This window comes from Strongylocentrotus purpuratus, unplaced genomic scaffold (assembly GCF_000002235.5).
Source record: "Strongylocentrotus purpuratus isolate Spur 01 unplaced genomic scaffold, Spur_5.0 spur5_scaffold_10, whole genome shotgun sequence".
Classification (NCBI taxonomy): domain Eukaryota; kingdom Metazoa; phylum Echinodermata; class Echinoidea; order Camarodonta; family Strongylocentrotidae; genus Strongylocentrotus; species Strongylocentrotus purpuratus.
In genome coordinates this window covers 12,067,902-12,082,598 of record NW_022145595.1, presented here as the reverse complement: position 1 = coordinate 12,082,598, position 14,697 = coordinate 12,067,902, and the positions used below count along the sequence as shown (strand labels likewise).

Genomic DNA, 14,697 nt, shown 5'->3' with positions numbered 1-14,697 from the left:
TACATTTGCCACACTCGACCCAGGTGATGTACACTGTAAATGGGTACCCTCGAAAAATGAAAATTAAGTTAACATGTAATGTATTCATCTTTAACATCCGAGGTAGAAATTATTCCTCTTTTAATTTTGTTATTTTGTATGCAAAATAGTATATATTTTCAATGAAATGATTGAAGGGATCTTTATCTTTTCCATGTTTTCAAAAGAAATATGAAGTTGAGCAAACAATCTATGTAAGATAGGTTAATTTTATTGATGGATGGATGGAGGCGCGTCCAACTTACTGGTGTCTAAATACTATAATCTTGTTTTTCATTGTACCTATTTTTGTCTAATGTATGTATCCATTGTTTTGTACATTTACTTTTTTTGGAGAAAAAAAAAAAGATGGTGAACTGGGGGGAGTTTCACAAAACTTGTGACAAACATCAGTGACAAATGACAGTTTTTGTTATAAGCTACTGAAATCCTTGCTTCTGATTGGTTATCAGCACATTTGTCATTGAAAAAAGGCTTTGTAAAACAAGTCCCTGGTCACTCACCAAAGGAGGCTGAACATTCTCGGCGTTGATTAGGTTGCGATACTTTGACATGTTCCGCGAAGGATCGAGCAGCGCCTGTAGATCTTCAAACATCTTGATGTACTTGCTGGGCACCTTATCCCAGGCCAAGCGTAGCCTCGAGACTGAGCCGTGACCCAGCCCACTGATCACAGCAAACAGAGAGTTGAAGTTGTGACAATCCTTGAAATGCCCTGCAAGAAAGATAATCAAACAAAATTGGCCACAATTAAACCTTGTGTCTTCTTCGGTGTCAACTCTTTCTTATGGTCATCACTCTTTTTGTAAAGTTTCTGCTGAGCTTTGGAACAAACTACCTTTACATGTCATAAAATGTCAGACTGTCAACCAATTCAAAACTTGTCTTAAGAAACATTTATTCAAAATTGCTTTTGATGATTAACTTCGGTTCACATTGATGTATTTTCATATGTTTTGTAATTTGTAGGTTTATTTGTAATTTTTTGTTTTGTTTAATATGTAATTCTTTGTCATTATATTTTGTTTGTAATAGCGCTTAGAGACTTAGGTGGTAAACGCTTTATAAGCACCATTTTGTTATTATTATTATTATTATTACTTGACTTTTGTGTTCTAAGACTTTTAAAGGGTACAATTACTTGAAAAAATCACTAGAATGTATAAAATCAACCTAAAAAAAAAAACAGTTAAGGAATATGGAGAAATAAAGGATAACATAAATGGACAAGGATTTTGTGTGCCCCCTTTTCTATGTGAGTATTTCTTAGCGCTTTACATTGTGATTATTATTACCCCGGACATTGGATTCAATTGCTCATCTGCGCATGAGAGTGCACATGCTCCGCTCCCTGGGTAGGTAGGTAGCAGGTTTACTTACTTGCTATCTTGATGAAGTTTTTGAGTATCTTGGCTCTCTTCATGATACTGGGCTCACTCACGACCTCAGAAATGACCCAGAACATCTCCAGGTTTACCAGCTAGAGAAAAACGCAGAGAATTCAATCGTCACAAATCTTATATTATCTGAAATCTTTAATAATCAATAAATAATTTAATTTCAGATCTTGGTTGTGATTTGATTGTTGTGATGTACATTTTTAGAATATATTTAAGTTGGTTGGAGCCAGGGGAGTACAGATAATACGGGTTGGCATTCCTCTGGCTCTCAACAGAGAGATTACATTATATTACATTGTTATGTTATTTATGTTATTATACCTGCAATGCCCTAGCTCTTTCACACAGTCCTGATATCTAATAATATATGATCATCATGTCAAGTAAATTGTAATCTTCACTTTTTATTCTAAATGGAGACATTCATAACATAAATCCTTACCTCTTCATATGCTTTTAGTCTGTCGATATCCTTCTTGCCTTGGGGCTTGAGATTGAATAGATCCTCTATGTAATCGGTCGGTTCGATGGCCTCGAAGATGGCATAGTCACGCAGAGAGAACTGGACGGCAACCTCAACACTGTCAAGCTGCAGGAAATTCACTTGGCTCTCCTTCAGCAGCTCCTGTGGCGTAGGGAAAAGAATGAAATGAATTGGTCTGTGTTATCTACATGTCATTTCTGTCTTTTCTGCTAAAATGAAATAGATAATGACCTTTTTTTTTGGAGAGAGAGACCTTAAAACACTTAAATCATATCAAGTTCAATCTATTCAATGCCAATAAAAGCATATACACATACAATGATTTGTTAAAGGATTGTTCATATTCGGGGTATAAAATTACCATAGCCCCTTTACGACTTTTAAAGAGCGTCAAAGAGGTACTAACTCTAAAATACACTGGTAGTCCTGTGTGTGTATATCTTTACCAAATAACTCATATCCTGCCAAAAGGCCGCATGCACGCTACCGTTATAGTGCTTTGTACACGCGGGCGAGCTACGGCTTCGCTGCTTCATGCATGTTTGCTTGCATTCGTAATAGCAGTTATTGTTCATGCCCATTGTACTGTGCTGAGTGCTACCCACGTTCTATTGATCACACCATCAGATTATCTCAAAATAAACTTGGCACTGGGGGGATTTGTGGCTTGGCACAATGGGGATTAGCCCTGTGGCTCTGGGCTGTATTCATTATGGCAGGATAAGAGATAAACAAGTCAATAAATAAACAATTTGGACAAGATTTGATGTTGTAACTCACCACGGCCACTTCATCCGGCATGAGAGTCTCTGAGGCCATGTTGTTCTTGAGGAACAGTCTACCGTTGAGACTGAGCTTTGATGCAATGTTGGCTTGATGGTCAGGTAGTCTCTTCTGCTTGACCAGTCCACCTTGACCGACAGTCACCTCACAGAGGGAATACTTCCCCGTACACGCTGGTTCGGTTACATTGAACTCACGCATGGACAGCATGGTTACTTCATTGGCTGTAGTCTCCTGTTTGATATAAAGATAGGGGAAAATCAGTGTTAAATTATTGGTTAAGATAGATCTTTGTGAGAAGATCAAACTATTTGTGAATCTTATGAAATAACTGAATAATCATACTCGTGCTTGTAAGATTAATAAATCATTAGAAATATTACTGAGTTAAATGGAAAGAAAGAAAATATCTGAATACATCACGCTTCATGAGAAAATTCAGGAAATCTGTTTTGATGTTCTCTGTTACTGAATGAGTGAGGAGATGTAAAGAGGAAGTTTGGTTGACACAGTTTTAAAATTCTGCGGGCCTTTATTCAAGCAGAAACAAAATATTTCCTTTCTTATAGAGGTGTCATGGGCGAGTGGATACGTCACCAGACTGTCGATCACAAGGTCTGTTGTTTGTTTCCTGCCGTTGCACTAATATCCTTTGGCAAGACATTGATCTACATTTGCCACTCTCCACCCAGGTGTTAAATGGGTACCCGGTAGGATGCGAAAGCCAATGTAAAATGCTTAGCAATTTGAGCCCAGTAGCTCTTGCTGGAATGCTCCCCAGGGAGTGGAAAAAGTGCATACACTGTGAGCGTACAAGCCAGAATCCGATGACAGGGGTAATATCTGTGAAGCACTTAGAAACTCTGACACTGCCGATGTATTAAGCGCTATATAAGCAGAAATATTATTATTAGAAATATTATTATAAGCACAAGCTGCCCACCTTATGAACAAGGAAGTATTTGCAAGACTGGTCTGCCTTGTAAATCTTCAGCACATGTTCAGGGAAGTCATTATAGCCATACCCTCCCCCTCCTCCTCCATCAAAGTACGATACACTCGGCAATGAGGACAGGTCCGGGTTACTGTTACTGAGATAGGGGTTGCTAGCCAGGCTGTTTGCACGACCGCTACGCATCAATCCAGCCGACACGTTGTCATCTCTGCCAAAGAGAAATGCGAGAAAAATACAGAACATCAGTAAACATTGTGTTATAGTGATGTCATGGTCTAGTAGATGTGAGACATGACTGTCAATAGAGGTCAACAGGTCAAATCCCATCTAAGGCACTAGTGTCCTTTGGTAATAATGGTAATTAGTAATTACCATACGCAGAATATGACGGGTCAACTGATAAATTAGAAAATATCACACGGTTGGTATTCTTACACCTGTAATGTACATGTAACTTACTTGGCATTGGGCTTGTAAATATCACACCATTGGTATTCTTACACCTGTAATGTACATGTAACTTACTTGGCATTGGGTTTGTAAATATCACACCATTGGTATTCTTACAACTGTAATGTACATGTAACTTACTTGGCATTGGGCTTGTTGGGTAGTATGCTTAGTTTTGCCATGGTTCTCATGAGCTTCGCCTTGTTCTTGCCGAAAGCCCCTTTCTTGTCCAACTTGGATTTATCCTTGATTTCTGGACCGGTGAACGACATCGTCATGTCCGGTAGCCCTAGTCTGGCTAGAGGGTCGCTCTGAAGGAGGGCTATCTCTTGACTGGCCCGACGACCTGTACTACCGGGGCGACTGTCCTGAGAAGCCAGCAGGTCACGGAATGCTGTAAGGCAACAAGATAGAAATATTGATACAATTGTACAAAATAATCTTGGGTGACGATTGTTCAAAGGTTAATATTTAACATTCCTCAGTTAAATCCTTGGTTTAGGATGAATTTTACGGTAGGATGTATAATGTTTGATCCAGGGTCCCGTCCTGTAAATTTTTTGCGATTGATATCAATCACAATTTTGTACATAGAATATAGGAGACTGCAAACTTGCGACTCATTGGAGGACTTGCGATTGATTTCGATCAACCGCAACGCTATACATCCTACCCTAAAATTCATCCTGAACTCTAACCCTTACCTCTATCTTTGACCGAATACAGTAAGGAGCACTTATCACCATGGGAAGTGCTGGATTACCTGTTTACTACAAGCCTAAAATACCACTGACTTTATAACATAGCATTTTACCTAAGGTACTAACATAAATGCGTATTCTGAAAATTCTTGTAACTTTTCTTGCATCTTTCCTCTTATTTCCTTACCCCGCCCTCAAATATTGTGCGCACAACTTGTGTAAAGGAGATAAAATGGCGCGTAATCCTAATCAACATAATGAGCAGTTTAGCCATGAGAGAAATCACAGGTACAGACATATGATTGGAACGTAAAGAGAAACGTTGCAAGACGTAAGATCTACCAACAATTTACGTTTTCACCACTCACCTAGGGTGTTGTATTTGACTATGATACTGAGATGTGTTGTTCCTTTTAAGATCTTTTCTGCTTTCTCGTTGGTCACATGCTCAAAGTTGTGTCCATTCACTTCTTGGATCTGAGGGTTAGAGATACAAATATATCAGTTATGATTATTGGTAAAATAGCACTTATGATTATATTTGATCAAATATTGGATAGCTGTATAAAGCTTATCACAGCAACAGTTGGCGTCATTGCTGTCTGTCATCTTAACACCATCTCTCTCTCCCCTCTCTCTTCCCCCTCCCTCTCTTTATCTCCCTCCCTCCCTCCCTCCCTCCCTCCCTCCCTCCCTCCCTCCCTCCCTCCCTCCCTCCCTCCCTCCCTCCCTCCCCCCTCCCTCCCTCCCTCCCTCCCTCCCTCCCTCCCTCACTCCCCTCCCTCCCTCACTCCCCCCCCTCCCTCCCTCCCCCCTCCCTCCCTCCCTCCCTCCCTCCCTCCCTCCCTCCCCCCTCCCTCCCTCCTCCCTCCCTCCCTCCCTCCCCCCTCCCTCCCTCCCTCCCTCCCTCCCTCCCTCCCTCCCTCCCTCCCTCCCTCCCTCCCTCCCTCCCTCCCTCCCTCCCTCCCTCCCTCCCTCCCTCCCTCCCTCCCTCCCTCCCTCCCTCCCTCCCTCCCTCCCTCCCTCCCTCCCTCCCTCCCTCCCTCCCTCCCTCCCTGACTTACCTGGTCTCCTTTGCGTAGACCCACTTTCTGAGCTTTGGATCCTTTGTCTACCTTTGAGATGAAGATACCCATCTTCTTCTCCCATCCTCCTACAATACTGAATGCTAATGATGACTCTCTGTCTGATCGAGCCTGCAGAAAAGAAAAAAACAACAACATACAAACCACATCAATATGAGAAAACCATTACGCAACCAAAGGCATCCCATATCTCAATGATACATGTCTCAAGTGGTACAATAAATCAGTGTATTTAATATATTTAGTGCAGTTCCCGGATGACTGATCAATATTGTTTATCTTATTGCTCAGTCATCCGGGATGATCTATATCAACATCACATGAAAACAAAGCCATATTTACTGAGGTAAGCCAAATTCTATAATTTTGTTAGTCAGCGTGATAAGTATAGATAATACTAGATAATAATAATATTGTATGGCTTTGTTTTTGTGTGATACAAGAATATATTGCTCTCGCTATGACAATATATTCTTGTATCCCACTCAAAGCCATTCAATATTATATAAATATCTATATTTCTCAATTTACGTTACCCTCCATATTATTTAACAGCAGGGCAGACATCGCTACCACTGCTGTAATGTTTTGGTGTACACAGAGTCATTTTCGGTTCCTGTACCCAATTAACCGATATCACGCGTCACACAGTTTGCAATGCATCGTGGGACATGGCTGTCGACACACCAGGACATTGTGAGCAGCAGATGGCAGTGAACATACATAAATCTGAAGAAATGTCAGTAGAGTACCCTGCCTTTAAAACTCACCAGAATAACTGTTCTTGGTTTGGCCTTGGCTGCTCCTGCTATATGTAATAACCTCAGTTGACCCGTCATATTCTGTGTATTCAAATAAAAAAGACAAGCTTTAATACTCTCATTGATATGAAAGTGTAAATATAGTGAAACTAAACACACAAACCACAGCACTTATTAGGGTTTCACAAAGTGTTTCATAATTAAGTGCACATGTAATTTGAACCAGAAATTTCAAAAAGCAATGCAAATTTAAACATCAATGTATTCTATCATCATTACATAGCAAAAAGGAAAGGAAATTTTGATGTCAGAATATCGATTCTAATAATTGAATGGTGAAGCTTTAATCAATGTTAAAATGTTAAATATTTTGGCAAGTACCTAGTACTACATACTGGAACAAAGTTTAAAACTCAGCCCCTAAATAGTTCGCGAGATATCATGTAATGAAGTGAGGGTAACTCCCAAACAGATAGTCAGACACACACCCCCAAAAACACCCTCCAAACATACTGCCTCTGGCATCTCGTTTGTCATTTCAATAGGACTGTTTTCATCAGCTTGAGTTTGCCAAATAATCGGCTATTTTAACTAATTTGCGTCCTCATCAGCCCGCAGTTGCAATTAGCGGGATATTTGGTCGAGATATATCACAAGAAATCTTGGTCTTGTTTCTAAAATATCCCGCTATTTGAGAAACAGCGGGCTAAGTTGTGCCCGTCCAAGCTAGTTGTGATGAGCATATCAGTCTGGTGAAGGCGCAATTTCGAGCTTCAGGATAATATCCCGATTCTGAAAATAGCGGGTTATTTGGTAAACTTGAGCTGATGAAAACGGGCCTAATGGAGTGCAAAAGAGTGCTTTTTTTCTTTCTTACCTCTTTTTCAAGGTTGTCCTCGAATTCTTCCAGGAATTCAATCATGTCAAAGTTACTCTCAAAGTCATTGTAGTAATTGTTCACCCAGAGTAGCACCACACGAGTCACCTGTTAAAAGCAGATTTACAAAAATACGGTCAAGTCTAGGAAAAAAGATCTACATAAAAAGCACCATCACCTGATAATAAAAATGGCATGAATACGTTTAAGGAGATAGATTACCCACATATCTTGGCATTATAGTTTTATTATTGAGCTATATTATGCTACATTACTAAGTGAAAATATAATGTCCAATGGCATGATTGTGTATCATTTTATATCTCACCGTTTATTGGTCTCTCAAGGGACGTACAAATCATGGTCACAAATCTACAGAATTTGTATTTTTTTGATAATTCATTATTGAAGGAAAAATATTATCTAATGATCATAACGGTAAGAGCAAACAGTGGCATGAATGGCCTGCCATAGCTAAGTCCAACTTAAAGTCGATCTTAGTATTTTTGAAACACCCCCCCTGCTTTAGCGACCACTTGTACATAAAGGCCACTTTTCATGTTGCCCTTGAGCGGTCTTTATATACAGGTTTCACTATACAAGTATGGATGAGCTTGATTTACCTTATCTCTCATTTCTATATCATGGAACCAGTGAAGAAGACAGCTACATATCTGATGTGGGCTGTCCATGTATGTTCTGTACGTCATCAGGAAGTCCTCGACATAGGTAGGATCAATGGGTGAATGGTTGGCAATCAGATGAGATACGAGTCGATCTGGTGTAGCCTGGAAAGGAAACAAAATCAAAATATTTCATAACTAACAGGCTCTGTAGCGTCACACTCTTAAAGGCCATCTGTACTAGTGTAAAGGAGGGATTAGAACACCCTGCAAGGTCACTGGACAGGTGGTTATCTCATCAAATCAGCTCTCAAATAACATAAGAAAAAGGGGACATGAGGGACCAATGGTCACTGGTTAGGCATTGTTTACTATATAGAGGGCGCAAGTAGCTATAAGTAATGCAGTTGAGCTTTAAACTTTAAAACAATATAGAGAATTTCTGAAGCAGCAAAAAGGTTTTATCTTTGAATATCAAATGGCATTGTCTTGATTGTTTTGGTGGCTACTTATCTGCATCTTCGATACATTTTTCTAAATCTTTTATGATATTGCTGTGGGATGTTGCCACTGTTATTTTGTTGTATTGCTTTTGTATTTTGACACTGTTTTTATTAAATTGTGAATATCTGATTGCTTTATAAGACATACAATATCGGCCTTGAACTGCATGTTATGTTGATTGTTTTAATAAACCAATTCAATTTAGTAAAAAATCTGAGTGATTGATTTAATTTAGGGGGCAGAAAAAATCTGTAAATAAAAAAGAACATACAGACTGGATGCATATAATTGAAACAAAATATGCCTAGGTTTACAAAAGAAATACTGCAAACCAATTTCTATTCTTGTCCCTCGAATCAAAATAGCAACAAAGAGCAATCAACACTCGTGACTACAAACTTGATCAAGATAAACCTGATATAAGGACAGTAAATGTGTGTCATTCTTATAGGGTGTTGGAAGAAAGTTGCAAATCAATTGCAAATCCCCAAAATCAAGCGTAAGTCTAATTTGCAATTGATGGCAACTCAACTTTCTTGCAATGCCTCATTAGTAAGAGAGAGAGAGAGAGAGGAGAATAAAAGCTAGATCTAGTTAACTTAATTTAATTTTTAAAACTGTAATCCTCACAAAATCCTAGGAAATTTAAAAGACTAGTGGGGTGTTGCAACAAAGTTGAGTTGCAATCGATTGCAAATATCAGTTGCAAATTTTCCAACTTGCAATCAATCGCAACTTTCTTGCAATGCCCTCATTAGTGTCCGACAGATCTGGCAGGGTGGAAGAAATTATGAATACAGTCACCATCTTTACCTTAATGACGACATGTCCAAACCGTCTCTCATCCAGGACTCTATGTTCAGTGACCATTACCAAGACTCCATCCTCTGATATTCTCCTGATGTTCTCTTCACCTGAACATTGAAATAAAACATTGGAGGAATAATGAAAGCACCCACTTACCAACCTTACCAAATTATTTAAACTCACATTTAATTAACTTCTGGGTCAGTCTTTGTGAAATTTCAAAATTTCAAAAGAGGTATAAATGAGAATTACGTTACGGTACCGTATTTACTTGGTACTTGGTAGGATTCCTCCAAAAGACGCCGTAAAGGTGTTTAAACTGTCTTTAAAATTAATTTCTGAGCAAACGATGGATGCAGTATATAAAACAAATGTTGACTGCTTTTTCGCGTCACTTAAGAGATGACCGAGGGCCATGGTTATTACCGTGCCCCTCAAAGCAGGCAACATTTGTATACTATCACTCCGACAGCCAAGATATGCAATCTGAAATTTGTCTTGTGACTCCATTTTTCACCGGTCATGTTGCAAGATTCTTGGTATGTGGGATATAGTACAACTCCCTCTCTCTCACATGGTGCACCCGCAAACCTACTGTATAACTCACCCTGTGTTAATATCCTATAGTAATGTTCTTGCGCTATACAGACGAACTGACAGTCGTCCACCGTTGTTCTCATGACTCCGGAATGAGTCTGTTTTTCCATGGTTGGTTTCACTCCAAAACTGCGGGAAAAACAAAGATAATCAACAACAAAAAGTTATTATCTCACTCAAAAGAATCACTCAAGCCTCATTCAGCTTGGGGGCACGCTACAAGAGTCCCATCTCGCACCCCTGGGCAACGTGTCTGACACGGCTGGTTGTAGCAACCACTCCGAAGATCAAAATCAAGATTAAGATTAAGATCTTGATCTAAGGAGACACGAACGAACAAGCTATGAAGCAGTAAACTGCAGCATTTAACGTGTCTGACAAGGCCGGTTGTAGCAACCACTCCGAAGATCAAAATCAAAATCAAGGTTAAGATCCTGATCTAAAGAAACACGAACGAAGGAACAAGCCATGAAGCAGTAAACTTCAGCGTTTAAAAAAAAAAATAGCAGCGTCAATGTGACATGCTTCAAATTTCTGTTTCTTCAAATACAATGCTCAGTGAATATGTGTAGGAACTTTCGTTGTGCGCAGTTACTTTTCTTTTGCAAATTGTTTTTAGAAAATGCCCCAAAGCTCCACAAACTGGTGGCTTTGCACACAAATCATGATGTTCACATAGAATACATACAAGGTATATTATTAACCAACTGACTCCTGGAACCAGGGGACTGTTTCACAAAGACTAAGAATGACTTTAAGTTGGACTGAACTATGGCGGGCCCTTCATGCAACTTTTTTCTCTTACCATTTACAGGCATTCGTCTCTCAAGGGACATACAAATCATGGTTACACATCTACAGAATTTACATTTTTCGATGATTCATTATTGATGGACAAAATATTAAAGATCATAATGGTGAGAGCCACCAGTGGCTTGAATGGCCTGCCATAGTTAAGTCCAACTCAAAGTTGATCTTAGTCTTTGTGAAACACTCCCCAGGTAGCTCCTGTATTAAGTCTTTGGGAATTAAACAAATCAGAAGTCAACAAGTTAACATACATCGTTAATTGTAACATGTGCCCATGGAATACATACAAGGTATGTGTAATTAACATTATTTATAACATACAATTCCATTGTCATGAGTGTGAATGTGAATAACTTGTTGTTATCTGTCTGACTGTCTCTCCTCTCTTCAATGCCATTCACATGTTTCCACATCATTAAAATAATCCTTTGTAAATGATACGATTTGGATGCAATTTGTTTTCTTCTAAGTGAACACCGATTTCAAACAATATTGGAAAATAGACTACATGGAGTGAAAAGAAGAGAGGGTCAGGAGACAGACAGAAAGAGAAAGATAGAAAGAGAAAGATAGAGAGAGAGAGAGAGAGAGAGAGAGAGACAGAGACAGAGTCAGGGACAGAGAGTGAGAGAGAGACAGACAGACAGACAGACAGAGACACACACAGAGAAAGACACATAGAGAGAGAGAATGAGAGACTGACAGAGAGAGACATAGAGAGAGAGAGACATAGAGAGAGAGACAGGGACAGAATGAGAGAGAGAGATAGAGATGGAGACAGAGACATGGACAGAATGAGAGAAAGAGAAAGAGAGAGAAAGAGAGAGAGAGAGAGAGAGAGAGAGAGTGAAACAGACAGACAGAGACAGGCAGACAGACAGAGACAGAGAAATTATTAAAGTTATCTATTTCCAGAGAATTTATATCCAACAACAGAAGAGGGAAATCCTAAACGGAACTAGAAGAGAGAACAAGAATGAATTCGAAACTGGAGAGGACAAATTATGGGGAGAAGAGCAAGGAAGAAGTCATCTAACAGCCATTTAGAGCGTGTGATATATTAGTTTACAGAGAAGCACTTATATCAAGGATTCTGACATGATGATCTCTTACCTATCTCCTAAATGGAGTTCATCGACGCTCTCGTCCGGTTTAGATACTTCTACATGACCATTCAATATAACAGACCACGAATCAAGCTATCGGGAGAAAAGAAAGGGGGAATAAAATATCATATATTATTGCTCGTTACATATAATGATGTGATGACACTATAATAACATTGGCTATTTAAATGGCAATCATAGCCACCAAGCAAGGTGCTCAAGGTGCTTCCAATATCACTCCCAGCTTCCAGGGCCCAGTCTTACAAGAGTTGATATTAATCGCAACTATGTACATAAGAGATAAGAGACTGCAAACTTGCGATTGATCGGAGGACTTGCGATTGATTTGGGTCAATCGTAACTCTTTGTAAGACAGGGCACTGGACTTCCTTTTTACCAGTACTAATTAACCCCTGAATAGAGAGTGGTAGAAGTAGATTAACTCTTCAAAAAAAGACACTAGTGCCATGCAGGGCCTCGGATCCATGACCTTCACATCACCAGTCAAGCATCTAAACTACTTGACTAGGACACCTCTAAATATTATGTTATTATCATCTTTTTTAGTCAGCCAGTTCACAGGAATCATTATGTATGTTATACATGTATTCAACCTAATATTTCATCTTTCTATTTTTTTATTTCTCAACTCCGTTTCCTCTTTCTTCATCATCTCGTTTGTCTCATATTCTTTGAAAAAAATATTCTATCTTTCTCTTTAATGTTAGATAAAAAATTGTAGGTCAATATCCTTCTGAACATCAGCGAGTTCACAGGAATCATTATGTATAGTATACATGTATTCCAAAACCACAATATGGTAAGCTTAACCCGCAATACGTCACTGAAAGTACCAGCTAAAATGATAAGTAAAGGTGGTGGTTACAAAAGTAGGTCTCGTATCGATGCATACAATGAATGTTTGTTTCTCTTTTTTCTTTTTAATCAATTTTGAAGTGAGATATAAATCATTGTGTCCTTATGTACAGGTTTTTTCTGTTGTTTGATTTTTATGTCATTCAATGTTCTCAACAGCATAATGATCCTCACAAATAAAGGAATTTAGCACTGCTTATATGTCCCCAAATGGAGCTAGGGTAATAATGTTTTTCAAGATAATTCATGTGATATTTGATTGCTTATATACCTCTTCTCCATTTATTATGACAGTTATTTCCGGAGGGAAGACCTACTGCTGGTCATAGAAATCTTAAATTACCTTTTCTCTTCCAGGCAGCCAGGGGCAACGCCCTTGCGAATGAATAAGTATTCATTGTGTTCTTTTAATTTCTTGTAATTACGTTTTAACTTTATGTATATTGCATGTATGACTTATATCATGAACTTGCTAAATAAATAAATAATAATAAATGAATAATAATAATAGTAATAATGATAATATTCCAGCCTTACTGACGACTGCAAACACCATGATAAAACACAACGCTCTCCGCATTGAACTCATCTCTTTCTTATATATTTATTTCTTTGATCATTAATTATTATTTATTAAAATTATTTACCTCTTCCCCATCTTTCATGACTACTGTTCCAGCCTTACTGACGACCGCAAACACCATGACAGAACACAATGCTCTCCGCACTGACATCGTCATGTTGGCAAATGCAGGAAGGTGACGCATGAAGTCTAGTAGTAGCTCTGGGAATAAAAGAAAAACAGATAAATTGGTTTAAAATCATTTTCAATTGTCACAAATAATTTGTGATATTATTTTTGCTACCAGACCATTTTACTAATGTAATTCGTCGCCTGGCTGGCAAGAGGGCGTTAGCTCGAATTGTGGCCGTGTTGTACTTTAACATTTCATTTAGTCTTCTAGGTTTAAAACCAATTTTTGAGAGGGAATCAGTTTAAATATGAAGCAAATCTTTAAATGCGAATAATTCAAAAAGTAGTTTTCGAGTCGCTCACGCGCTAAAGCCCTTCTGCCAGCCGGGCGACAAATTATTTAGTTATTTTCTGGGGATAATGGGCCACAAATCAATATTCAGTAGCTAATTTTATTTATTTATTTATCTTTTCTTTCTATGCAATAGTCATGAAGGTAATCTTTTCTGTCCCCGGCATTCTAAATATTTGTATGGTCTGTTATTTTGTTTTGTTGAATAAAATAATGAAATCTAATATAAAAAGCAATCTTCAACTAAAAAAACATAGGTTTCAATTTGTTACAGGGGGCCTTATGACGAGAAGGGATCGAGTTTATTGGCATGTTAAATCTCAAAGCATATTGTCTGTTCTACTTTTTTCTAGGCCTACAGACATGGCATGTCATGGGTTAGTTTAGACTAGAATTGACTCCCTATTACCTCAGCTCTACGAGGCATTGCTTTAATCTCCCGTGACAGTTGCAGTCACGCAATGCTCCCAGGAAATGTAGTTTCACTAGGTGCGTCTTCATCATCTCGAGATTCAACCTCGAAACTTGAAACTCGACCTTGAGAAATTAGCTCGAGATATTTTGCTCAGCGGTAGCGCGTATTGCCAATCTTCGGTCTAGTGAAGACGCACTGGACCAATAGCTGGATATTTTGCCAAATAGTGGGATATTTTGCAAACAATCCCCGACCAAATAGCTGGATAGTTTGCAATCGGGATAGTTCAAATAGGGGGATATGTGGCAATCTCGAGCTAGTGAAGACGGGCCTATTGACACACATTTTACTTTGGGGTATCATCCCGAGAGGAAGCTT

At 38.8% G+C, this 14,697-nt stretch overlaps 1 protein-coding gene across 13 annotated transcripts in view; it reads right to left on the bottom strand.

Annotated features, from left to right (window-relative positions):
* Positions 1 to 14,697, bottom strand: part of LOC591190 (rap guanine nucleotide exchange factor 6) — a 127,250-nt gene that overhangs the window by 22,962 nt on the left and 89,591 nt on the right. For all 13 annotated transcript variants that reach the window (XM_030979514.1, XM_030979509.1, XM_030979515.1 and 10 more), the window contains 15 exons: positions 13,506 to 13,642; positions 11,990 to 12,075; positions 10,077 to 10,195; positions 9,476 to 9,576; positions 8,159 to 8,323; positions 7,536 to 7,643; positions 6,668 to 6,739; positions 5,877 to 6,008; positions 5,181 to 5,289; positions 4,253 to 4,505; positions 3,650 to 3,869; positions 2,704 to 2,940; positions 1,882 to 2,064; positions 1,420 to 1,519; positions 543 to 754 (listed from right to left, as the gene is read on the bottom strand). In XM_030979514.1, coding sequence (XP_030835374.1) covers positions 543 to 754; positions 1,420 to 1,519; positions 1,882 to 2,064; positions 2,704 to 2,940; positions 3,650 to 3,869; positions 4,253 to 4,505; positions 5,181 to 5,289; positions 5,877 to 6,008; positions 6,668 to 6,739; positions 7,536 to 7,643; positions 8,159 to 8,323; positions 9,476 to 9,576; positions 10,077 to 10,195; positions 11,990 to 12,075; positions 13,506 to 13,642 — 2,234 coding nt within the window. The remainder of the gene's footprint in view (positions 1 to 542; positions 755 to 1,419; positions 1,520 to 1,881; positions 2,065 to 2,703; positions 2,941 to 3,649; positions 3,870 to 4,252; positions 4,506 to 5,180; positions 5,290 to 5,876; positions 6,009 to 6,667; positions 6,740 to 7,535; positions 7,644 to 8,158; positions 8,324 to 9,475; positions 9,577 to 10,076; positions 10,196 to 11,989; positions 12,076 to 13,505; positions 13,643 to 14,697) is intronic.